Consider the following 27500-nt stretch of genomic DNA (forward strand, 5'->3'; position numbering starts at 1 on the left):
TCCTAGTATTTTGTACTACAAAAGAGTCAGCTTCAGCTCAAGAAAATAAACCTTCGTTTATGCTGCCCGACGAAAAGCCCTGCCTGGTGATGATCTCCCAAAACCGCGTCGCAAGTCCCATACAAACGATCCTCTCAATAAGCGAAACTTCAACCCCATTGCCTGTTTTTCACTCAACTGCAGTATGTGTACCATCATAAGGTAGTAGAATTTCATAATTAGAGTCCTCTCAGTTCGCAAATATCTATGATTGAAAAAACTCTCACCTCTCACTAAGCTCTTCACTTTGCCTCTCAACACTCTTGATCCTGTTCAAAGTCATGTAGCAATTATTTTTGACTCAGGAAGCTAATACAAAACTCTAAACCTCTATCCTCAAGTACTTTAAACTGAGGCTCAAATAACTTTCATTCTTGGCTGTTTACTCTCCTTCAATACTCCACACTATAGATAACCTAAACGTCGACAATCTTACCATTTGAGCTGAAACTCAACTCACAATCCAGTTCCAACAACTTTTCTCACAAACAGTCTCTCTCTTTCTCAGTCAGGCTTCGACACTTTGTCAAATAAGTCGAATCATCTTCTCATCCTCTTTTTCGACTACTGCTGCATAGTTTAACGTTTGAATGCAACCAACACCCAGGTCTAGACCTCGACTCATGAAAAGACAATGCTCGACAAAAATGTGCTATGAAAAGACCATACTGGACTCATTTGAGCTATGAAAAGAATTTAGCTGGACTTTAAGGCATTCTGGACTTTAGCTCGACTCAGATTTTTTGCAAAAGACTTTAGCTGGACACTAAATTTTACAAAAGACTTTGGCTTGACCCAAAGTTTGTGCTGGACTTAAGCTCGACACAATGTTTGCAAACAAAGTCGAGTTAAAGTCTTTTCATGGGTCCATCATTAGTCTTTTCATGGGTCCATCATTAGTCTTTTCATAAGTCTGTTTTTCTGCCATTAACGTTTTGCGTGCAATATTGCATATAACGTAGTCAGCATATGTGATCATGCACCTTTTACAATTCAAAAGAACCATAAATACCTCAAAAACCTGCATTATTTTTTTTAAAAAATTGCTAATAATTTTGGTAAGGAAAACAAACTAAATAGCGCCGAAATTTTTTTCATGGCTAATGGGACTAGGACCAATATTCTTAAGCTAGCTGGTTTCATTGAATCAAGTAATGTGGTAATATACTCGATCTGAAAAAACTCTTTAACTTAAGAATTGACAAAATTCTTAAGGCTTTTGGCAGATTTCCAACTGATTCTTAAGTTGGACTGCTCTGGTGCAAAACTGTTTAGTCTTGCTCCGGTTCTGCTTCTGTATGTACAGAAGCAGGAAACAAATAAAAAATTTGAATATTGAAAAAAAACAGACTTATGAAAAGACTAATGGTGGACCCATGAAAAGAACTTAACTCGACTTTGCTGGTTATTAAAAGACTAATGCTGGACCCATGAAAAGACCTTAGCTGGACTTTCTTCGTTATGAAAAGACTTTAGCTTGACCCATGAAAAGATATTAGCTCGACTTTTACTAGGAACCTCGACCGTGTAATTATAGTCAATATTGCCCCCCCCCCCCCCCCCCCCCTACTAGACTTTTTAAGTCTTTTCATAAGTCGAGGTCTAGGCCTGGGCACAGTCTCCCAACCATTCCAACTGTTAAAAGTCTCCGGAAGCGAATCAATAGCACCACAGCAGAATTATGTATTTTGCTTAGGCTGTCCTCGGATTAGAGATCAGTACGCTAACAAATTGAAAAAAGGCTTGACAGCTCTCAGACATCTATTACAAACTCAATTTGAAAAAATGTTTTATTTCAAGCAGTCAAATTACATCAAAATAGTAGACATAACCGATTGACTTGAGGCAAATTGCTCTCAAACGAACGGTGAGTGGTTCGCTTCGTCCGAAGCTAGCCAGGGTTTAGCGAGGCTAGCTTTCGCTTGATTCAATTCTGCAATTTTTAGTTTTCTAGCTTTGTTAGTAATTTCAAAGTTTAAAAGAAAAGCTTCCGGATTTTGCATTTAAAACAATCAAAACATTTTTTTCTCTGAAGTGATAACACATACCCTGCAAGACCTGAATAGCTTCGTTGGCCAGGAATGATCGTTAAACTCAGGAAAATGACAAAAATATTCAAAAGTTTTGAGAACTATAGCGAAATTTAACAAAATGTTGCAACAATGCAAGATATTAAAATCTTTAAATCCATTTCATTGTCTTGAAAAAAATGTCTAACATCCCTAGTTCAAGCTGTAATAAGTTTCACCGGCTCGTAAAGATCCATAAACTTGGAAAATGATAATAATTTTCCGAAATTTTGAAAAAAAATTAAATTCTACCAAAAAATTGCTAAAGCTGGAGTCATGAAAATATTGATTAAAATTCCAAAGCTCTAAAAACTCTGCGACATCTTATCATCGAACCATGGAGGAGGTCGCTAGGACAATGGTTTCGGAAAAATTATAAAAAAAAATTTGAAAAAATCAAAAAGATTCAAAAAACTTGAAAAAAATATAAATATTTTTCTACAATTGCTGATATCAAAATCTTTGAAAGAATTCATTGCATCTAGAAGCTATGCGTTAACTTGTAATCCAACCCTAGAGATGTTATGTGACTTTTGATGCTGGAAATATGAAAAAATTTCGAAAAATTTAAAAAATTTGAAAAAAATGCAAGTTGCATAAAAAACTGCTAAAATTTGTGATAATAAAATTTGATTCTATTCCATGGCCAAGAAACAGTTTTCATTAACGCGTTATCAAACGGAGACTTTTTTAGGCTGAAAAACTCGAACAATGACAATATATGACAAAATAAAATTGAAAAAAAATTTGCAAAATTTGGCAAAAAAAATGCTAAAATTCGTGGTGTTGAAATCTTGAAAAACATTCAATTACATTTAGAAGCTATGCAGAAACTTGTTGTCAAATCTGCAGAAGAATCATTGGTTCTTGAGGCTGGAGAATTATAAATACCCAAAAATCGAAAAACTTGAAAAAAGTGCAAGTTCTATCAAAAAATTGCTAAACTTTGTCATTTTAAAAAATGGAAAGCTATCCCACGGCAAAAATAATTTTTGAGTAACACACAATCAACCCCTTATGAAGGTTTTGTGTCTCCTGCGTCTGGAAAGACGTGAATAATGAAAAAAATTATAAAAAATAACAAAAAAATTGCACTGTTTGTCGAAAACAAGCTAAGATTTGTTATGTTAAAATGTTTTAACCATTCCACTACCACTAGAGGCTATGCAGTAACCCATTATAAAACCCAAGAGGAGATGGGGGGGTTGCACTGGGGTTGATGGGGAGGGGTATTGGTCAACAGTGGGTTTGGGGGGGCAACAGCGCGGTGGGATGGTTGGGGGCAATAGTGGGGGTGTCAAATGTGGGGGTGTTTTCAACCTCTAAGAACCGCCCATGACACCATAAGTATAAATCTCCCAAACAGTTTGGGCTGAAACAGAGCTGAAAAGCCCTAAGAGCACTTAATGCCCGATGGCGCTAAGCTATACCTGTTTATCCCGTGTTTGAGGACGAAAAGTCAGAAGCGTCAGACAAAAAATCGGTCAAGCGAAAAATCGCATAAAAAAGACCGACAGGAATAATATAATTGCTGCAAACTTTGTTTGAGAGCAATTAAACAGAAAACATAAGAAATTTACAAAAAAATAAACAAAAAATTTAACGATATTAAGATTACAAAAAATGCTTCATAATTTTATCTTTGTAACCAAATTTGCTCAAAAGAAAGCAACTATTCTCTATCAATAGAAAATCTGTGTACAATAGAAGAGCTCCAAGTAAATCACAATTAGGTCGCTTTATCTGATCGCGGTTCGTCGGTGCTCTGCTTTTGGTTCAAATATCTCAACAATGTTTTTTGTTTTGTGCGCCGCGATATTTGCTATCAATATATCAAGTTTGATTATACTGAAGTAAACACTGATATTAAATTGTTTTTTATAAACTTGGTCCTCCTCAAAAAATCCATATTGCAACTACTCAACTTCTAGAGCACTCAATTTTGTTCCATATATATCCAGTCCATCAAATCACGTTGAATTGCAAATCAATATTTTTAAATAAAAAATTGTTCTTAACCAGTTTTTGAAATTCAAGTTTTGTCATTTTCAATTGCGACACGTGTTAAAAGTCAGATTTTCTAAGTTCTACAGAGGGCCACTATTTTCAGATTTTCGTGCGTTCAAAGTTGCCTCTGTCCAGACTTCGGTGCTCAAAACCACCTATGTCCGGACATTCGTGCGTTTACTGGTGTTTCCAGAACATGGAATTTTGAACGCACCTTCCTCCCCCTCGTGCATTCATCTTCGATCTGGACATGGTCTTGAACGCGCAATATTCAGAAATGTCACCTTTTTGGGAAAGTGTGGTTTTAATAAAATATGTTTACAGGCTTTCAATTGATGATACTAACCGGTCACAGACATGAGACAAAGAAGAGTCATATGCAACATGATGACGCTTACAAAGTGCAATAGCAGGGGCACATTGTTAGAACTGGGGAAGATGTCACTCAAGGTTGCAAAAGCCACAACCTGAGCCAGTAACACTGTCATTGCAAATGCCACTTTCTCACCAGTGTCAGAGGGCAAAAAGAAGGAAAGACCAGACAAAAAGTAGATAGTCATAATGGGTAGAATCAGAATCATGGAGTAGAACAGAGGTTTTCTTTTCAAATGCAGAGTGTATACAATCTGGTAGCCAACTCTTCCATTGCTAAGGAATGCTTCCTCCAGATTGGCCACTTCCCATTCGTCGTCTTCTATGAAATATTCGTGGGGAGGCATGTGATCAGCATGAGCAGCATCTAAAAACATATCTGGATAAACCCAGAACAGGCCGGTCAAAACTTTGTCCGTGGCTAAAATTTTGTATTTTAAGGCATTTAAGCCCCCAATAAGCACTGGAATATATAAATATTGATGGCTGCCACGATATCGGCATCTCTGTTGCCTAATGGATGCATCGGCTAACAGTTTTCTATTTTTTCATTTTTTAAACTTTGGAAACAAAAAACAGTTTTTCGAATAGCGGTTACATCAGATATATTATTGATGACGACAGAATCAGATATTTGTTTTTTTTAAAAAAAAAAAATTTCATCTGAGAAAAAAATGAAAATTAAAAATAATTTATTTTTAATAGTGGCAAGAATTACAGTATTTTGCATCTCTTATTTTGGAAACGGTGACAACAGCTGTTCAATCAGTGAGCTCAATAATACCAATAAGTAGGCAAACAAGACAAGAAAATCGTTCGTTTGATTGGAAAAAAATGCATCTAAAATGTGAAAAAAAGAAACTTTATTGAAATTCAATTTTGTTTTGACACTTGTGGAGTATTGAATGGCATAAAATTTTTAAAATGATGTTTTTCTCCCTCGGAAACTGTTAAATTTAGTTTTGAGCAGTAGAACATCAGAAATATTTTTGTGCTGACTTGACTCAAAAGATTAAACTTATTTCGGTTTTAGATTGGTCTGGTAATATTTGGTAAGTCATTTGAGGAAGATATCTCTAATGTAGGGAGAAGTTTTTAAAAAATTGTTATTTTTTGTTCTTATCTTCCTAACCTTCTATACAATTACAATGACCCTGGTTTATATCATCTAAAAGTGCAGCTTTGAAAAGCATTTTCGTTGAGACTAAAAATTTGTCGCGTAAACCTTGGTTTTGAGTTATTTGTAAAAAGCCGACCTGTGAACGGTTTGGATGAAAATTTTTAAATAGCGGCAAATATAGACAAATTGCGGGAAAAATTGGCAAATAGCTCTCTTTTTCTTTCTTTTCATCTAGATTATTCGGCGATTTAAAAAAAATATCGTCTGGCTTTAAAGATTGTTGTTTTATTTACAAAGTGTTGTAATGCAAAAAAGAATTTTAAACTATGTTTTTTTGGACTGCTAATGAAACGTGTAAACTAGTAGGTACTAAAACGGGTAGGTAGGTTGTTTCTGAAATAAATGATTTTTGTGATATGTCGGGCTAGTATCGCAACTCGATTTGATTTGCTCCACAAATCGTTTTTAGGGAAAAATTTTTCCGCTAAGAAGAAAAACTTGGTTTCTTGACAGTTGATGTTTAGGTATTTTTAAAAACCATTTTATAAGCATTAGGAGGAAGTTGCAAAATGGCAGTCAAAATTGAGCAACTTTGGCAGCTATCATTTTGTTTTCTATATACTTCCTGATGATATGATGGACAAAATTTTGGCCCTCCTTAATCCGAATAAAAAATGTGAAATGATTTACCTTGACTAAAAAACCGAGTGTCCATTTTCTTTCGTGACTGATAATTAGAGCTATGTTCGTTAAATGCCAAACTAGATTGTCTTAACTAAGCTTCTGCCTGGCCACTATTTTCATTCTTCAAAAACTGGTTTTCGAAGCGTTCTTTGAAAACTATTGTAGGTGGAACAACTGGTTAAAAGTTTTTCATAAGTTATCGACTTGGTGGGAACAGCAAAACAGCGCCAAAAATGTGGTGCTTACTCGCAATGAGAAAAAACCCTATTCATGATTTTCAGAAATGATACACAGATACCTTTGAAAAAATCTAGATAGGATTTATTTGGATAACTATTCATAGAACTGTTTTTTATTGATTTCATCTCGAGAAAAAATTTAAAAACTTATAACAATAACATACTTGACTGATTTGGATTTCTTATAACTTTTGAATCGTTAACAAACTTGTCTCCAATCATTGGGCTTGTTCCAGTTAAAAAAAGTTAAAAAACATGGCTTCGGGTTTTTTTTGAAGGGTAATACACATTTTGGTCAAACTCGGGGTACTTTTTTTGCCCACAATTTTATTTTTTTTTGTACTATAGGGAACTCATACTTTTTGTGCTTCTGGCTTTGCAAAATTTTGTCAAAATTTGGTCTTTTTTGCTCTGCAATTGTTACCTCTTCTTCCAGATATTTTAAGAAATTCATATTAAAAACCTTATATTTTTATGTTGAAGATAATTGGTTAAATGATACTGTGTTCAAATGTTGCAGCTTTTAAGTTTTGCACGTATTTGGTGTTTTTTTGTTGCCTTATCGCTTAATGTCATTAATAACAGTTGTTATCTGTTGTTAATAAGGCAAAAACGGATCTAATGAATCATCTGAATGAATCAGCTGAAGGTTTGTATGATTTTGACTTTTTCTATTTTTCCAAACACCAATAGTGAATTTATTTGTTTGTTGTCGCATGTTGTTTTTTTCTGCTAATTTAATAATTGCCTTCATCAATTAGAGGTCATATTGCCTTTCTAACGAGTTACTAGCTAGCATATTTATCGTCTTCATATGATTTTTGCAAGTTAGAGTCAATCTGGTAGAATAAAATATGAATGAATTTTTTTTCAGTTTTATCCGTATTTCGCTTTCTTGTTGTTGGCTTAGTCCCAAAACTGACAGGTCTCAATTGTTTCTAATGAAGATTCAGTAAAACTAATTAAAAGTTTACAATCACAGCTTTTGGTTTTTGTGACTTCGACGATATTGAGTTTCATCAAGATATAGGAATGCATAAAATTTTGAGCTTGCCACCAAGAAAAAATTGAAGTCTTGCATCATTATTGAAAAAACTGAAAATGGTTGTCACCCGAGAATGAACAAATAGCATGACATAAAGGCATTATAGGCAAATTTTTGGTGCGCTCTCTTTTAAAAAAAACTTGGCACGTTTTTCGACATTTTTGTTATCAATGCGAAAACAAATTGCAGTAATGATTTCCATCACGCTGAAATTTTCGGAAAAACAGAAGAAGGGCAGTTTTATTGCGGGATTTTTTTCAGCCGCTTATATTTTGAATAGGGAAATTAGTGTTTAATCAGATTTTTTGAAGTTGGGAGCAATTTTTTTCACTTTCCGATTCTCACAATTGAACTTCTGTTATCACCATTTTTATGGTCTTTTTCTGTCCAAACATTTTTAAAAAGTGATACGGCGGTTCGAATAACCCATAATTGCTATTGCTTAAACACTTGAAAAGGCAACTAAAAGATGAAATTTTGACGCTATTTGTTTTCCTTAAATATAAGTGTTTCCTAAAATATAAGTGTTTCCAAAACATATAAGTGTTTCCAAACATTTTTAAAAAGTGATACGGCGGTTCGAATAACCCATAATTGCTATTGCTTAAACACTTGAAAAGGCAACTAAAAGATGAAATTTTGACGCTATTTGTTTTCCTTAAATATAAGTGTTTCCAGTTTTTGGCCATTTGTCTAGCTATTTGCGTTGTTCAAAAACTTGGTCACATTATTGACAGGTCTCAACGGCGCCAATGAGTTTTCTCAGAAGTAAATAACTGATTTAGGTTGATATCTAACCATTTTTGCCCCTTTTTACAAAATAATTGTTATCGCTTATACAGAAAGTTTTAGGGACTGTTTGAATGTTTCCGTCTTTTTCAGTTCTGTTTTATTGTTCTATCATTTTATTTCATTTTTCAAAGCTCTTATGGGCTTTTATATGTTATATTTGGATCTACCTAATTTTTTTTTCTTTTTCAATGGTTTTCATGACTTTGAGTGGACTTGTTTTTACAGAAACAGTGTTAACTTGGCCCTTTTATGTGGTTTTTTTTGTTTTTCTGTCATTTAATTGGGGTTAAGTTTCATTGGTTCTCTAGGTAGGCATCTCTGCTTTTAGCTAATGGTGTGAGTTAATATTTAATAGTTTCAAAGACTTTGACTCTAATTGTTTGCAGAAAAGGTATGTTAGTTTTGCCTAATTATATAATTCTTTTGTTTGGTTTGTCATAAAATGTCATTGATGTTTAGTATCATGGTTCTCTGATGGAATATATTTGAATTTTATTAATAGCTTGTTTATATCTATTCAATTTTTGCGACCTTGATACAATCTGTTTTCGGACAAAATTTTGATTTATGGAAAATTTTCAGTTTTTTCTGTTGCTCATATCCCTTAGGGTTATATTGACAAATGCAAGGGTTTTATTGACTACCTAATGTGTTCTTTTTAAATTCATTCTGTCGCTTTTTTCATATCAGAAATTTCACGATTTTAACGGAACTTGAGCATTATTTCTTTTGGTAGTTTTGTTGTCAATCAGAACAATTACTAACTTTTGAAATTTCGATTGCTGCCTGAATTTTGCTACTTTTGTTAGGTGGCCTTGAAGTATTTTCATTAAAGGTATTATGTGCTGCTATTGGTGGATAGTTCATTAGGTTTCACCGATTTCGAAATTTAACTGCGTGTTTTGGGGGCGTTGATGCCACTCATCTTCACAAAAATTAGTAAAAATATGTTTTTGCTAAATGTCGCTTGTTTTGTCCCTTTACATTGCCCCTCAGTGGATTTCTGCAAAGTTGGCGTTTGCTGGCTAAAGATCCAAATTGTAAAATATTTTTAGACATTGACGCTATTGGACCTATTAGATTTCACAGTACTATCCTCAAAGAAAATTGAAAAAACAATCTGAATTTTTGTGTTTCGTTTATTTTTGTGGACGTGTTGGTATTTTAATTGCTTAATAACAGATTATTGTTGTTTCAAGGCGGCTGGTAGCGTTTTATGTGTATTGTTCAACTTTTGTCACGACATTGTTTCTACAACAAAAGTTTTTAACTTCTAGTTCAGGGCCCTTTTTTATTTTTTTTACCGAAGTCGTTTTTTCACCCAAATTTTGGATTTTAAATATTCGAAAAAAAGCTTTGTCAATGATTTTGCATAAACGAGTCAAAACTTCACATCTTTGCTTCCAGGTAAATTATCTTCATGAGATGAAGTTAGAAGTCATTTTTATAAAAACAACTCCAGGCTCTTCCTTGAAACAATTTTCCCTCTGATAATATTGAAGAAAATTTTGCTTGAAAGCTAACAAATATATTTGAAATAACAAGAAACATAATTAGTAGTCTAAGCATAACTTTTCACATTGTCTTGCTTCAAGTAAAATATTTTAACGGACAAATTGGTTCAAGCTATTCAGTCTGTTCCTGGCGATTTCTACCTTATAACAGTTCAAAGAATTTGAATTGTATTGGGGCGCTGTATTTTTTTAAGACATGTTCACACATTTTCATGATTTTTGAAGTCAAATTGGAGTAGTGATTTTGGTCAAGCCGAAACAGGAAATGGGGCGAAAAAGCGAGTGGTTTTGCGGCGTGAAATTTTTTTTGCTCTAATTTTAAAGTAGAGTGAGAAAACGGTGTTTTAACAAAAATTCGCTTTCTCGCTGGTGGTTTTTTGTTCACATGCGGCATTTTCACATTGATTTTTTGTGTTTTTTCTTTTTGTTTGATTTTGCTAGAAATGGGTTTACCAATTTACTCATAGTCCGCTCTAGGTCTAGTTTTTTGTCAATCAAAATTTTTTGACTTGTACGTCAGGACTTGTCCTGCGATGTTTTTAATTAAAGAGCAAATGCAAATTTGCAAAGGTCTTATCTTCAGCATGGTCTGTCGCATGAGCGTACGCTATTTTCTATCAGATATGAGAAAATATTTGCCGGAATACGAACAAGTAAACTCAATTGCAATCATCCTTTCATGCACGTGCTGATTTACAACTTTGTTGTTGAGAAAAAACGCTTTCTAGACTTAATCGTTTCAGCAATTGAATTGGAAACGTTTAATGTTGACTTTGATCAATCACTTCGACAAAATGCTAGTAATTATCGCATGTCACCAAAAATTATTGAAGTTATAACTCAGAGACGATTGTATGGAATTGAAAAGGGGCATAAACACTGCGTATCTAAAAGGATCAAGATTTGTGCCTAATGTCATTGTTGTCGTTCATCAATTTTTACTAAAAAATTCTATTTAAGATTTGTCTCTGCGATCTCATTAATCGATAGTTTATAGAACCAAAGTTTTTCTGAGATATGTATTCACCTCTCCCTAAAAACGGCTCTATGTCGCTTAGTCTTTGCGCTGCATCAGAAGATTGCTGCAGTCAATTGGAAATCGAGAAAAGTGTGGTAGTCAAGCAGCTCCCTGAAGTTGGGAAGAGAAAGTTTGGTTTGAAGCTCTAGTATGCGGTAAATACGTTAACTACGCTTTTGTGGACAAGGGCTTTTTTCCGCTGGTTGGAGGACAACGTTTGTTTAGAAGGCCCTTGTGTTGATGGGCAGACGGAGGACTCTATTTGAGGAGAAGGATCCTGGGTTTGGAAGACTCTGTCTGTGTGGAAAAAGAGCTTGTGCAGCTGACTGGGGGACTTTAGTTGCAGAAAAGGAGCTTGTGTAGCTGCGTGGCTAGTTCCGCGTGGAAGCTTGTGTAACAATGCGTAGCTTTGTCTGGGGTAGCTCGGGGGGTGTTTTTGGCACTATTGCTTGTGGGTCTCAAGTCCATGGAGTGTGAGACGTCTGTGTAGGAGAAACCTCTACGAGGATTTCTTCGCATTGCTTAATTTTTTTGAGGACAGCTCAGCTTGAACAACTGTTTTCTATCGTTTTCTGGCTTTCATTGTGCTATCCTCAGTCTGCTAATTGTGCTATCCTATTCCTTGCATTCTCATTGTGTCCATAGTGCTAAGAGGATCAAAACAGCACATTGAGTTGTCGCTTAGCAACCAGACCATGAACAGGAAACTAAGTTATAAACGCTATAATACGACCATAGAAGGAGTTTTGCTCTAAGTTTTGACAACACACCTCAAAACCTGTTTCTCGAAAAAAAATTGTAGAGCACTACTAGTATTTGAGCATGTCATAGTATCAGACAGTAATTAGTCTAAAATGACCTGGTTTTAAGGGTTAAAAGTAAAACTAAAGGTACAGAGTGAAAGGCAAAAAAGTGAAATAAAGTCTCACAGGATAAAGTAACGCTTAGAAATAATATATGGGTATATAATAATGTAAAAGTAAAAACTATGATCAATAAAAGCAAATAAAATTAAAAGTGAAATTTTATTCTAGGTCCGATTGGATCAATTGTTTGAGAGACGAGTTCAGAGTCATAGCAAATAGTTTTTAATGGGAACAAAGACAACTTTTTATGTTTTGCGGAACACTTCGAAGCTCGTATGCATTCATTGAAATTAAGTAAAGTCTTAACAGGTGACTCAAAATATGAAGAAAATATGCCAAATGGTAGAATGGCGCATCAGATCAGCAATGCGCACAAGCTGCAAAACTACAATTGAGGAAATAGAAGAAAAGAAAACGATTTTGGTACAAGCACTTTAAGGCATTAAATATGGTCAAATCTTTTTCGCTGGACCACGTTAAGGTGATAATACTACACCTTGAGACTTTATTTGCAAAAAGTTCAGGAGGCCACAACTACATGAGTACATAGCAGAATAACCTAATCTTAACATAAATTCAAATGAGAACGTAGTATACAGTTTCAGAGACGATATACAGTTTAACTTGACATTGGTAAAAGAAGGCGTTAGGGAAAAATTGTTTATTTTGATTGGAGAACCTAGAGAATACGAGATCTTTACAACACCCCTAATATTAGTCAAGATGAGAAAAACTGATAGGAAATTAAGCGGTACATTATTAACTTCGAGTGTTCACAAGAACTGTGGGAGTATGTTCTCAAAACAGAACGCAAAATTTTCGATCGTTGCAAGCTGGGACAAATGGCTTAAAATTGTCGACTTTGTTTTAAATGCGGTTAGCAAGATCACATCTCTAAATTTTGTAAGAAAACAGAAACCAGAGAAAAAGTTTGTGGGCCAGAGCTAATTCTTTAATCAAAACAATTAATAGGGTTCTTAGAGCTGAGTTGAAGAGCCATCAACTGAGGACGAAATGTACTTTTCATTTTTTCAAACTGTCGGAAAAACAATTCTTTTAGAGATAGCCTTCGTTTTGAACAAGATGCAGCAGTTATCTGTAAAACAAGGTGGAAGACTAGAATTTTCAGAATCATTTACAACAGAACAAAACGTTAAAGTTGAGCGTAATTAAAGAACAATAATATCAGTTGCGAAATGACCAATTTAGTAATCAGGACGTGATTATATTTACTGGCTTCCCGCATTAAACACGTCAATTAAAATCAGAAATTTTGTTTTTTATTGTTGAAAGTAGTATACAGTTTCAGAGACGATATACAGTTTAACTTGACATTGGTAAAAAAAAGCTTTGGGGAAAAATGGTTTATTTCATAATTTTGAAGGGAGAACCTAGAGAATACGAGAGAACACAAATCGATGCAATTTGCAGAGAAAAACCGAACCTAGGGTCACCGAGGGATTTTGGTTATACTGCTTATGTGCATATTGAAAAATTATTTCGAGGATTAACGGAACTTAATTCACAAAAAGTCTATTTTAGCAACCATCAGATAACGATAAAACAAATTCTATAGATGTAAATGAGGAAAGGTTGTGTTTAGGCTAAAGACTCCGGAAATTTAACCTTTAAGAAACATGAAGTCTTCAATGAAAATCATGTATTAGGTAAACCAAGAAGCAAATCTGAATCCATGAGCATTCGTAGGTGAAATAATAAATGATTTTGTGATACATAGGTCAACAGAAAAAGCAATCAGAGACAAAATTTTGTTTGAAACAATGCAAAGAGGGTGTGATTCTTTTTTGAAAATAGCGTCTCTGAACACGTAGACAGCCAGTGAACCAAAGCAAAAAGTAGCCGTCGGCATTTTGGTCTGAAGTGCTGGCCTAGTGGTTCAGTGAGATTTAAGGCAAGATTGGGGATAAACCTTTATAGCTAAACTCACGGTAGAGTTTACGATGAGACCTTTTCAACGACACCGCGCCTCTCAGCTATCAAAATATTTTGAAGTTATGCATTGTGAAAGGAATCTGAGCCCAACCATTTCGACATTAAAACAGAGTACTTAATTGCTGATAATAAAGAAGTCATCTTTATGCAACAACATGAAGTTTTTTTCTTAAATACAATGAGCAAGGAAGTCCATTTATCTGTAAGCTGACCAAATAAATGTAAATGTTGAATTAATCTGGCAGGAACTGGTGCTTACAATAATTACGTTTGTGGAAAGTTTGGCCCATTCTATCTTTTCATGCTGAGTGTATCTTTATAAGCTTTATAACGGAGACATAGAGGGAATAATCTGTTTTTGAGCAGACGGTTTGGGTATCTCAAAAATGCGACAAAGTTGTTACAACCATTTGAAAAAATATGAAGGACAGAACACGAATAACGCTAACCAGGAGGCTTTAACTAAAGAAGTTCTAGAGAAGAATTCGGGAGACTCTAGAACACCGGAAACACTTTCGGATTTTATTTCAAATTTTTCAAAAGTTGATTCACAGAAACAGCAGACGAAAAATTTAAAAAGATGCAGATATTTATTTTTGGAGAATAGAAGTTGTATCGAGATTTTTTGGGTGTTGACTGCTCAATCTGACATCACAAATAAAGCTTATATTTTAAGTATAAGTGTAGAAAATTCGTTAAATAAGAATTGAAACGCACCCAAAGCTTGTCAACGTTACTTGAAGGGTACAGATCAAGATGCGGAACACCCCAGAGCAAAATTAGGCAGGATATTTTTAAATTCCATGAAGAGAACTTTCACAAAACAAGTGAGAGCATGTTCGACAGTAAAGATTTCAGCCGTCAGCAAAAAGGACGGACATATGGCTAAGAACTGCTGACTTTAGATCAGGTGAGCAAGGTCGCATCTCCAAATTTTTTAAGACAGCAGAAACCAGACAAGTTTGATAACCAGAGATAAAAGTTTAGCCAAAACAATCTGTAGGGTTCTCAGAGCAGAGTTGAAGTTGAAGTGCTAAAAAATGAGGACGTGTAGAATTCTTCATCGTTCAAACAGTCAGAATAACAACTCCATTAGTGATGCTCTAAAAATTGAAAGGGGCGTAGGTTGCAAAGGATTCTAGGACAAGAGCAAAGGATGTCTTGGAAATATTTCATACCGATATACTAGGGCGTAATAACCCAAAAGCTGTAGCGTTAAACTTTTATTGGGCATCAGGAAGTGTATTTCCAAAGAACAAGTGGCCAAGCAATAGAAAATATTCAGCAATTAATTGCAAATAAAGGAGACACTGAAATTTTGGTCTGCGATAGCTCAGGTGGGTTCATTTCGACAGCGGCAAAAATTAAAATTCAGCGATATTGGAGAACAACAATATCAATGGCGACATGCCTAATTAAGCAATTGGAAACGATATGATATACTGGCCTCCTGCAATAAACACAACAACTAAAATTAAAAATTCTTGTTTTTTAGGAGATCAAAAGAAGACCTTTGATTTAATGTATGGAGAGAAACCGGACCTAGAGTCACTGAAGGATTTTGGTAATACTGCTAATGTACATTTTATAAAATCATTGCGAGGTTTAATTGAATTTAATTCACTGAAAACATATTTGTGGAATCATCAAATAACGACAACAATTATATTCTATAGGCGGAAAGGATAAAAAGGTCATTTTAAAGTTGAAAACTCTAATAAAGTAATTTTAAGAAACATGGAGTGTTCAAGGAAACTCATTGTGTGAGGGACAAATTTGATGAAAACAACAAGCAAATCTGAATCCAGGAGCATTCGTAGGTGAAATAAAAAAAACTTTTGTGGTACATAACTCAACAGAAAAGGCAATAAAAGACAAATATTTGTTTGATGGAATGCAAAGAAAATGTAATTAGTTATTGAAAACAGCGTTTGTGAACTCGTAGACAACCAGGACATCAAACCGATTGTTAGCCGCTGGCATGTTGCTCTGACTTGCGGTCCTAGCGGGAAAGTTTTATATATAAAGTGAGGTTGGAATCTGAGCATTTTAGCTACGCTTAAGGTAGAGATTACAATGGAACTTGTTCAACGACCAAAAACTTATAAGGGTTGAAACAATATGGAAGGAACTGGTGCGTAAAAATCAATGGTTTCTGGTTTTAGCCGTTCTTTTTTAAATCTGTAAAATGTGAATTCAAAACTTTATACTCATAACAAATTTTTGGTAAATTATATTTAACATTTATTTAGCAATTATATATATATATATATATATATATATATATATATATATATATATATTCATATTTAACAATCACTTTAAAAACATAGGAAAAGTTTTTCCCTCAAAAGTAATAATAAAATATTATTTCTAAAACCTTGTACTTGTCTATCTATTGGAACACGTTCATGAAATGTGATCATTTTTCTCTTTTCTCCTTAATCTTTGTTTTTGGTCAGAATTCAATTCGCACGTTATTCCATTTTTTCACGAACTTTTGGACCATTGAATGATAACTTTGCAAAATAATTTTGCAAAAATGTGCAATTTTGGTTTTTGTGTAAGATAATATACATGTGTTATCTGCAATATCTGAAACTTCTTCGTTTTTCATTTGCTCTGAGATATCGTTTATACGCAGTTTATAATATATAATTTAATGGCCTGAGGATTGTTCCTTGAGGAACTACGACGTTAATTGTTGTTCAGTCTGGGTAAATTTTTGTTTTTTGTTTGATAGAAATGATATTAGGATAGCTTTAGATCCCGTTCCAAACGCATATGTTGCAAGTCTTTCAAGAAAAATTTTGTGAGAAATTGATTTGAACGCTTTTGCTAAATCTAAAAAAAAATACAAATAACAGTTTCATTTTTTTCCACAAATTGGTTTAAAGATTCCATTAATGGAAAGACAGTGTCATTTGGCAGCTTATTTTTCTGAAATCAAAATGGATTTTTTTAATTCATGCTCCTTAACGTGATCTAAGATCTCTAGGAGATACGAATTTCGAAAATATATTACCAAGGGTTGGTGTCACTGAAACTAGCATGTAGTTCACTGATTCCAGTGGATTAACTTTTTTGAATTGGTGTTATATCTGCTTTTAAGGCTTTCTGGGAAAACATTGTACGAATTGCCTTTGATATTTGCAAGCTGTAATTGTGTTCCATTGGACATTTAACTACATTTGAAATACCATTGAGGAAAGAATTCAGGATCCAATGCTTTGTTCTGTGGTAATTAGACAATTACATCACACAACGTTTTTTCTCGTTATAAATCTGAATGGAAAAATTTCTCTCTCAATCAAAATATTTGGTAACTCAGATTGTTCTTTTAGCCGTTCGTATACACCTAACCTTTTAACAAACATTTAAGGTGCTAGCCTTCTGTTTTTTATGTTTTCAATCGATATTATTGTTTCATTTTTGGTTAGTAAATTGTAACTTTTTACCTCTTGTCTGTTTTTTGTATTTAAACATTTCCATTGCCTTTTTAATTCAGAAGGACTCTCAAATATTTTATCTGCATACTCAATACTTGTTTTTCGTTATTGACAATTATTGGCATTTCTGATTATTTTTATGTATTATCAGCGGAAAGATTTACCTTCTCCCCCAAATAGTGAAAAATTGATGTTTTTTGTTAATAAATTTCAATAATTTTTTAGATATCCACTTTTTTGTTTGGGTTGTTCATTGTCTCCCCAATTTCAATGGGAGCTAAATTGTTCAAACCAAATCAGATTTGGTTTGAAAACACATTTTCAAACTAAATCTGAAGACATTTGAAAAGTGGAGTTTGCATCTTTTCGTTGATACATTGCTCTCCCATCTGTTGAGGCAACTCGTTTGTTCAGTACAACTCTTGAGAAAATTTTGGTATTTCTGAAAAGGTATTGCGCTTTTTTTAAAGATGCAAAAATGGAACAAACACTTGAAGAAAATGATCAATTCCAAAAATTTGTTCGGGTGTTGTTTTGTCAAAAACTTTTTTTTTGGTTATGCAATTATCATTTAAAGATTCAGTGTTTCCTTTTGTCCATGTTGACTGAGTTTTGTTGACATTGTCTAACCCATTACTGGAAGGGAACTCTGTTAAAAGCCGTTCCTCCTTTTGTGTTAATTTGGAGATAATGAAGAATCTATTTTGAATTAGTTTAGACTGTAGTCTCCGCACAATTTATGTTGTCTGTCAATGACTATGCTCTTACGATTTCTGATGTCATTTCATTCAAAAAAATTATCCCCAATTTTTAATAGAAAAAATTAAACTTTCATCAGAAATTTTTATTTAGATGGTTCAAGAATTTCAAGCCAAAACATTTTTGAAAACATTTTTGAAGGTAATTGTTATCCTTGATCCACCACCCCTTGACATTTGCGTTAGTTTTGGCCTAGGTTGATGAATGAAACACATAAAACTTAATGTTTATGCAAATTGTTATCCGAAAATTTCGAAAGTTTGAGTATTCTCAATATTGGTCTCTGGATTTGGTTTGACCCTGTATTGAAAAAACTAAAGTTAACCCAGCGCCTTATATTCTATATGATCATTGCGGTTCTAGTAAATCATAAGTTTTCCATTTCTTAAATCGTTTTTAATTTGTTTCACAGACACTTTGCACTCAGCAAGCTGATAACCTACACTTGATATAATTTACGGAAAACTATTTTTGGATTCCACTTTTGTTTGGATGGATGTCGTACAGTCGGCTGTCTGCTTAATCCAAAAAACAGTCCCGAACACTTTATTTGTGTTTTGGAACTCCCATCTTCAATGTCATTCAACTCACAATTAAAGTTTTCAATTTCATGGTTGGTAGTTTCTCTCTAATATACATTTGTTTTACATGTGACAATTTGAAATTTTCTAGTCTGTTTGGTTTTAGTTTCTTGACACAATTTGTTGAAACTGCTCCTATCCTATTTGCCACTTTTTGCCTGGCAGACCCTCATCAATTTAATTATGTCCAGTGTGAACTATCAGACTTTCTGTTTTAGTTGATAGCGCAAAATTGTTAACCATGTTGCTCAGGTCTTGATGAATTGTAGATGACGGATACAAAGGATAGCTGCCCCATTACAAATATCAATTTTGTTTGTGCTATGAAAAATAAGGAGTGGTTTCGTATTGCGATAAAAATTTTGTGTAAAATGGCCTGTTAAAAGTTGAAGTTGCTACGTTATTGTCTTCTATTTTTTCTTCAATCAGGTTTGATATCAATTTGTCAATTTTACTCCTCAAATATTGAGATTCAGACTGCACTTGGTTGTAGACATCTCTTTGACGCTGTAGTTCTTCTTCAAATTTTCTTTTTCATTTTTTTCCTCCTTTCTTTTTGTTGCGACATTAGGTGACTCCCATCTATGAATTCTTAGTCGCATTTCGTCTTTTACCAGCTTCTTCTCTTTTGTCTTCTCAATAAACTTGTATTATCAGTCATCTTGATTTATTATGATTAGGGTAATAAGGTTTTTAGTTATTGGAAAAAACATACAGAGACCAACTTTTTTTCCCCCTCACGTAACATTTGACTCTCTCAGAGTTGCGAAGTTAAGCAAAATATGGAACTGAAACTGAATGTGTATGTTAGGAAGAAAATGGATTGATCTATTAATAGATTGATCTATTTATTTGACGAAAGAATGCCCTGCCAGAAATATGTCCCATATTTTTGTATTGGAAAATGCAGTTCAAAAAGCCGTTAGACGTGTTCTCTGAATAATGTATCGGTTCTATCTACTCAAGATGAGTGCATCTTTTTTGAAAAAAAAAATATAGAGGGAATGATCCATCTTCGTCTAGATGATTTGGGTACATTAAGAAGGCGATAAAGCATTTGCAAAACTATCAAAGAAATTAAGAATTAAATTCAAACTGATTAGCTACGGTTATCTAAGTTGATTGATAAATGTTAAAAAAAAATTGAGCTACTGTACGATACTGGGAACTATTTTGGATGTAAATTCAAATCTATCGAGTCATGATTCAACCAAAATAGCAGTCTAAGAGTTTAAGGAAGTGCAGTCTTGTAATAGGAGAAGAGTGGTGTAATGAGATTATTTGAGCGTTATTTATTCGAGCAGACATTGCAAAAACAGCTAATTTTTAATCTCATTTGCAGAATAACCCGTGAATCAGCATTCTTCGAACAAACAATCGATTGAATGAAAGACACTAGAAGTACATTTGGATGTTATGAAACAAAATCCACAAGTGTTTCCAGTTTCCCAGGGTCAATCGATTGTTTGTTCACAGAATGCTGATTCCAAACAACATGACTAACCAGAAAAATTAGGCAAAGAAATTAAAGAAATGCAGACTTGTGATGTTAGGAGAAAAGTGCTGTAACGAAATTAGTTGTGAGTTGTCTACTCGACCAGGCCTTGCAAAAACAACTAATAGAAAGCGATATATAGACAATGAGACAATTCGATCAAAATTGACTCTTCGGACTTTTTAGATTGTAACCGGGTGGTTAACTTAGACAACCAAAAAAGTACGATTGAGTATTGTCTCAAGCGTGACTCCAATTTACTTGGGTGTTGTCTTCTCAACCAGACCTTGCAAATACATCTAATAGAAATTGATGTATAGAAAATGTGATAACTCATTCTAAAAGGATTCTTCAGGCTCCTTAGATTCTCAATGGGTGGTTAACTAAAAAATGCGAATGACTTTTCTTTCAGGCGTGACATCAATTCAAGAGCAATCAGCTTTGCCAGTAAGTTACAAAAATTTGTATCAATATCTATAGTTGAACCTGAACTTAATGCAGTGGAAGAGGCAATTAAGGAGGTGTTAAATTTAGTTTGGATGTAGTTGGCAAGTAATGAGAAGTTATGATGTGTACAACATAGATGTTGAAGGACTTTTAAGTCTTAGTAGGTAATCAACCATGTATTGCTCTTAGAAAGAATTCTATGAATATTCACAATGCAAAGCACTTTGAGTTAAAAGTGCACCTCATTTGAACCTATTCGAGACCAGATTATTAGCAAGTAGCTACCCTAACAAAAGCTTTTGCGGAGAACAAAAGTCTCCTTTTTCTCTTCTGGGTTCAAACACGTAAAATGATAGGAGAGGTATCAAATGTGTAAACCCATTGCTTGATTAAGAAAGCCGGTGCTGACTTTCATTTTTGTTGTTGAGGAGGCAATGCTAATTTCACTTGCCGTTTTTCTCAGAGTTTTCTGTAACAATTTTATTTCAGTTTTTGAATTGATAACATTTGAGTTTGACATTTGATCAATCACTATGATAAAATGCCAGTAAACATAACATATCACCTAAAATAAAGTAGTTGTAAATCAAAGAGGGTTGTATGGAAATAAATAGGGTGGTAATAACTGTCCATTTAATTGGATTATTATTTGTGCCTATTGCTACTGTTTTGACCCATGAGTTCTAATTAAAATAATTGATTACGAGATTTGTCTCTGAGTTGCCATTAACCGATATATATATATATATATATATATATATATATATATATATATATATATATATATATATATATATATATATATATATATAATATATAAATATATAATATATATATATATATATATATATATATACCATTTCTTTGATAAAACAGTTCTTTTCCCAAATTTTTCTTCCTTCAAAAAATGTGCCGAGATTACTCGAAAAGAATAAGGAACTGAAGTACACCTTAGTCTCGTCGTTTCCATTTTTTTTAAATCCATTTTTTGTTTGTTTTTGTGTTATAATTTTTAACTCATTTTTTTACAATTCACATTTTGGCCACTTTATAAATATAAGAAAATAAAAATCAAGTTTCTTTTCGATATCCGTTTACAGATATTTTTAAATCATCGCTAGACCCATGTCTAGGTCCAGACTTACGAACAGACAATGCTCGACCAAAATTAGAAGAAGATACTCGACTCATATGAGCTATGAAAAGACTTTAGCTGGACTTTTAAGCCTTTGTGGACTTTAGCGGGATCCAAAAATTTTCGCACAGGATTTTATGTCGACCCAAAATGAAATGAGAGCTGGATTTTCACAACCCAATTTTTAAATAAATCTGCTTTTTAAGTTGGACTGCTCTGATGCAAACGCTGTTTAGTCTTGCCCCTGTGCTGCTTTTGTTTGTACAGAAGCAGAAAGAAAATCCGAATTCTCAAAAAAGCGGACCTATGAAAAGACTAATGGCGGACACATGAAAAGACCTTGCTCGACTCTAATTGGTTATGAAAAGACCTTAGATGGACCCATGAGAAGACCTTAGCTGGACTTTAACTAGCTGCTGGACCATGTAATTACAGTCAAAATTGGAACCCGCCGCCACTATACTTTTAAAGTCTTTTCGTTTGTCTGCACCTCCATCTGGGAACTAGAGCCTTCAAGTACTTTTAAATTGTTTTGATACCTACTAATCTGCCCATACGAAGAATTTATTGAAGAATAATTTTTCTCAAGTAAAGATCGTACATACACAGCATGTGGAGGTTCTCACTCTCACTTTGTTCAACGGCCTCTATGATTATATCACAATTTTGTTCGTCATAGGGGAACTTGCGCACATCGAAGTCACATGACATAGTGAAGGTTTCTCTTCTTGTTTGGGACTGAATGGCACCCGAGTGATGCACAGAGATCGTATCATAGTCCTGGTTGTGCTCAGTTTTTATGGCATTCCTGGCAACTAAACAGCATATTTGAAAGCAGATCAACATTACAGTATACTAAAAACAAACAATACATTAAACATAATGCTTATTGGCACATGAACTTTTTCATATCTATCCTCTAAATCGTTTATTGTCAAATGTGTCCTCTTTGATTTTTGAAAAAATAAGCCAGGCATTTTTCTACCTGTTTATTTGGCTAGTTTTGTCATTGAAATCTCCTCTTCTTCAGAAAAAAAAGACTAAACTGACTACTGCTATTTGTTGTATTATGATAGAAATGGGCAAATCGATACACTGAATTGAACTTGACTAACACAGAAACTGTTCTTAAGATTCAGGGTCGGCGGTCAGCTGGGAAAATAGTAGAACTGTCGGCAAGAGCTGTAGTAAAAATTCAATTCCACCGCGAAACAGTATTTTTTCAGTCATTAAAGCACTGAATGCGGTGCTTACGTATAAATTTATGAAACATATACAACTTTTAGGTTCCAAAAACTTGGTTAGGAGCTTGAACCGTAACGTTCAATGCGTAATTAACACAAAAGTCAAATGGCAAAAGTCAAAATTATGATTAATGATACCAACCGCTTTGAATTTGGATAATTTAGATTGTCAACTTCTTGAAGAAATTTGCTGAAAAGCCGTCCAGGTAATTTTGAGCAATATTATTATTATTAATTTCTACTATTATTAGTAATACTATTATTATTTTCATTATTATTATTATTATTATTATTAATATTATTATTATTGAGATACAGGAAGCAAAAGGACTTCAGCATTTGCAACCAAGATCTATCATATCTATGTATAAACATTTTATCTCTTATGTTATCTATTTATTGTCTATGTACATACGTAAACCTACTGGAGCGAACTGCTCAGTTTATGCAACCTGTTAACTTAACGTGTTAAGTTGAAAGTGTCCTTGACACCTATGAAATAAGTGCAGACGAAAAAGAGACTTAGTATGATACAGTCGCCTCGTGGCCAATTAAATGTTACTGCACCAATTGGTTTTCCTATTGAGACAGTTGAGACTTATATGAATCCAGATCCTAATATTACTTCATCACAAACACAAGATACACATAATACAGATCCACCTGACCAACTGGTTTGGTCAAATCCAATACAGACAAATTTACATCCACAAATTCTCAGACAAATAGCATTCTCTGACAACCTTCTTCTCATGGCGCAGTCAGCGAAAACTCCATTAGGTGTCAACCCATTTTGGGAACAAGGCGCAACACCCCCGATAGAGTGGAAACAATGGTTCTCCACGTTGAAAATGGCGATAATGGCACGCGACAGTATTGAAGTAGATAAACTACTCAAATTGAAACCACAACCCACAGATTTATTTTATCCGACATTACCAACATACGAGGAAGAATTCGAAGGAAAAACAGAGGATGAAGCCAGAAACAGAGAACAAAGAAATGAAAAGAGAAGAGTATATTTTGAAAACGAATGCAAGGTGATCGAACGCAAAGGAGCAATGGTTGACAGAATCCCGGGGGACGAGGCGGACACAAAAGTTAAAAGCCTTATTTATTTATCACTCGGAGCCGAAGCCAGAAGAAATTATCATCAGCAAAACCCACACACACAGATAGAAAAATGCACCACAAACGAACTAGTACACGAACTCAACATTACATTCACTATTCCACGCAACACCACATTCGACAGATTCAAATTTTTCAAATCCATGCAACAAACACACGAATCACTAGAAACATTCTATAGTAGAATTAGAGAAGCCGGAGCAATGTGCAAATTCAAAGACCTAGAAGAAGATCTGGTAAAAGACCTTTTTATCTCTAACATGACAAACACTTCTATACAAATGGACTTGTTGTCGGAGGTCAGAACCCCACAACAAGTGCTAAATTTCGCAATAAATAGGGAAAGAGGTCAAGCCAACCAACAAGAAATATTAAGAGCACACTCAAGCAGTACCAACTGGTCGAATGTTTCACACATTAGAAACAACACACGGCAACAACAACAACAACAACAACGCCCATTCAAACAACCCATTCTCCCAACACCACCTACAGGCAAAATACAACCGTGCTTCAAATGTGGACAACCATTCATAAGAAATCACTTAAACATGTGCAAAGCACAAAAATTCACATGCCAAAATTGTAAGAAAACAGGACATTACACATCAATGTGTAAAGCACCAATGCCAGAAAGAAAGAAACCCACAACACCACGACAAGAAAACAGATACACACCACAGAATCAACCACAAAACACACGAAGAGTTCGCCACATCCAAGAAGAACAAGAACAGGAGTCACCGGAAGAAGAAAGCGAAACAGTTGATGGAGAAGCGGCATTATACATCAAGGAATTAATGGAAGACTGGTCGGCAACAAACATCGTAAGACCAACTGGTTTTAAAGAAGTCAAAAATGTATCACTCAATAAAGACACAAGTGGAGAATTCTGGGTGAAGACAAATTTCAGAAAATCAGAAATAGATTGGCTAGCGGATAAAGGATCTCCCAGATCGTTCATGCAGGAGTCAGTTGCCAAAGACTTAATAGGCAAACATCAAGATGCAAGTATATGAAAATTCACGGAAAAAACGAAGTACAAATGCTTCAACAACTAGGAAATCCAAATAAAAGGTGTTCTAAACTTAACGCTCAGCTCGGGCTCGTGGAAGGCAATAAACTGCAAAATTTTGCTGGTCAACAAAATGTACCACAAAATGTTATGGGAAGAGACATTCTACGTAAACTGGGAATCCACCTGAGCGCATCCAAACCAATAGGTAAGACAGTTGGTTTAATTTTAGACACCACCATAGAACAAAGTATAATTAAATGGATATTCAAAAAATACCCACACCTATGCACTAGAATAGGAAGATCAAAAAACCACATGGCAAAATCAACACTCAAAGAAAATTTTAGTCCCACACAACATAAAGGAAGAAGAGTACCACTACACCTATTAGAACGGGTTGAAAAAGAATTAGAAAATCTAATCGAAGACAAACAAATGAAACGCCTGGAGAAATGTTCAGACGAATACTTCATAAGCCCAGTGGTAATAACAGTAAAAAAGGACAAAAGTGTAAAAATAGCACTAGACTCTAAAGAATTGAATGATGCTATTCATAAAAACAAAGATCAAATGCAAAGCATTGACCACCTGATAGATGCGGTAGCAACATACATCTCCGAAAGGAGCAACGAAATTGGCACATTTTACTTTTCAAAAATAGACTTAAAATACGCTTACAGTCAGATTCCACTAGACCCTGAACTACAAAAACACTGCAACTTTAATATACTCGGCGGAAAAGCAACAGGAACGTATAGATTTCTAAATGGATTCTACGGCCTAACCGACATGCCAGCAACATTTCAAAAAACAATAGATGTCACACTACAAAATTGCCAAAACAAATTCGCATTTCTAGACGACATATTGGTCATAACGAAGGGAAACATAGCCGACCATGAAAAAGAAATAGACAAAATATTATACCAACTGGACAAAGAAAACCTAGCAATAAAGTAACAAAAATGTGAATTCGCAAAGAAAGAGATAACATGGTTAGGATTTCAGATAACACCAACTGGTATAACTCCAACCAAAAGGAAATGCGAATCAATATACAAGCTCGAGATTCCAAAAACGTTGAAACAAGTAAGATCATTCATGGGATGCATACACCACCTAACAAAGTTTACACCAAAATTCGCAGAATTTTCAGAACCACTACGACCACTACTATCAAAAAATAACACAAAATCACAGAACAGACTAGATTGGAAAAACCATCACACAATAGCATTTGAGGAAAAAAAAAGACAAATATTAAATATAACAGAAAACAAACACTTCGACATCAATAAAGAAACAAGAGTTAAGTGCGATGCCAGCAGCAAAGGCTTAGGCGCAGCGTTAGAACAAAAACATAACTCCATCTGGAAACCAGTAGCATATGCAAGCAGATTTCTGAATATACAGAAAGATACAGCACCAACAAACTAGAACTTTTAGTAATAATATGGGCACTAGAAGAAAGATACAGCACCAACGAACTAGAACTTTTAGCAATAGTATGGGCACTAGAACACTTTAAATACTGTCTGTATGGTAATAAATTTACTTTACAAACGGATCATCAAGCACTACTATCAGCAGTAAAAAATAATCGCGGAAACAAAACATACCAAAGTAGATTATCTAGATGGGTAGACAGACTGCTACCATTCAACTTTAACATAGAGCATATACAAGGAAAAAATATGGGTTTCGCTGACTACTTAAGTAGAAACCCATCAGGCAAAGCATCACCAGAAAGCGAAGACGACAAGAAGTATGTCATAAATGCAATTCAAGAAATAAAGCATGCTTGGTTAAAACACACAATAAAATCAAGCGAATTAGTAAAACCAACTGGTAATTACAAGCAAATGGCTGAGAGAAAGCAATTAGAACATAATGACGTCACACACGCTAAAGCAAACACACTAAACGAACAACACGCTTTTTGCCTTAACACAGCTAAGAACAAGTTGCATTCTATTGAACAAAATTTAAACTCACACAATTCAAAATTAATTGCTATTACAACAAGAAATAATCCGAACAAAAACACTTTTGATATCGAAATTAGAAAAAGAAAACGTGCCCCCAACAAAAAATTACTCCAAATGAATCCACAAACAACAATTACAAACCTATCCCCTATTAAACAGTTACGTGACAGCAGCACCCAGACGGAAGCAGGATCTAACAAAGGGAGGCAATAACTCCAATACAAAATAATAAGCACGAGGACCTATTCACAGCAATTGACGACGTACCCACGCCGGAGTACCGGGCAAATCTAATGAGACTGTTCAACGAAGAATTCCTGGCAGAACACTCAAAGGAAGAATTAGGCCATATCATAGATCTGGTTATCAAACAAGACTGGTTAACACTTAAACAAACAAATCCAATTTACCATAAGATCCGACGAGACTTATCGGTAACACCAACTGGCTGCCTGATATTCGACAATAGAATTGTCATTCCCAATAAGTTACGCCCATGAGTACTCCAAACTATTCACAGTAATCACCGCGGCCA

The 27500-nt window shown here is 34.4% G+C and overlaps 1 protein-coding gene across 1 annotated transcript in view; it reads right to left on the reverse strand.

Annotated features, from left to right (window-relative positions):
• Positions 1-4456: 4456 nt before the first annotated feature.
• LOC142346264 (neuronal acetylcholine receptor subunit beta-3-like) overlaps positions 4457-27500 on the reverse strand; it is a 57843-nt gene continuing 34799 nt past the window's right edge. Inside the window, exons 3-4 of the mRNA XM_075398778.1 lie at positions 22190-22399; positions 4457-4854 (exon numbers count right to left, since the gene is read on the reverse strand). Of these exons, the coding sequence (XP_075254893.1) occupies positions 4457-4854; positions 22190-22399 (608 nt within the window). The remainder of the gene's footprint in view (positions 4855-22189; positions 22400-27500) is intronic.

Source organism: Convolutriloba macropyga, chromosome 9 (genome assembly GCF_964194025.1).
Source record: "Convolutriloba macropyga chromosome 9, txConMacr16.3, whole genome shotgun sequence".
NCBI lineage: Eukaryota > Metazoa > Xenacoelomorpha > Acoela > Convolutidae > Convolutriloba > Convolutriloba macropyga.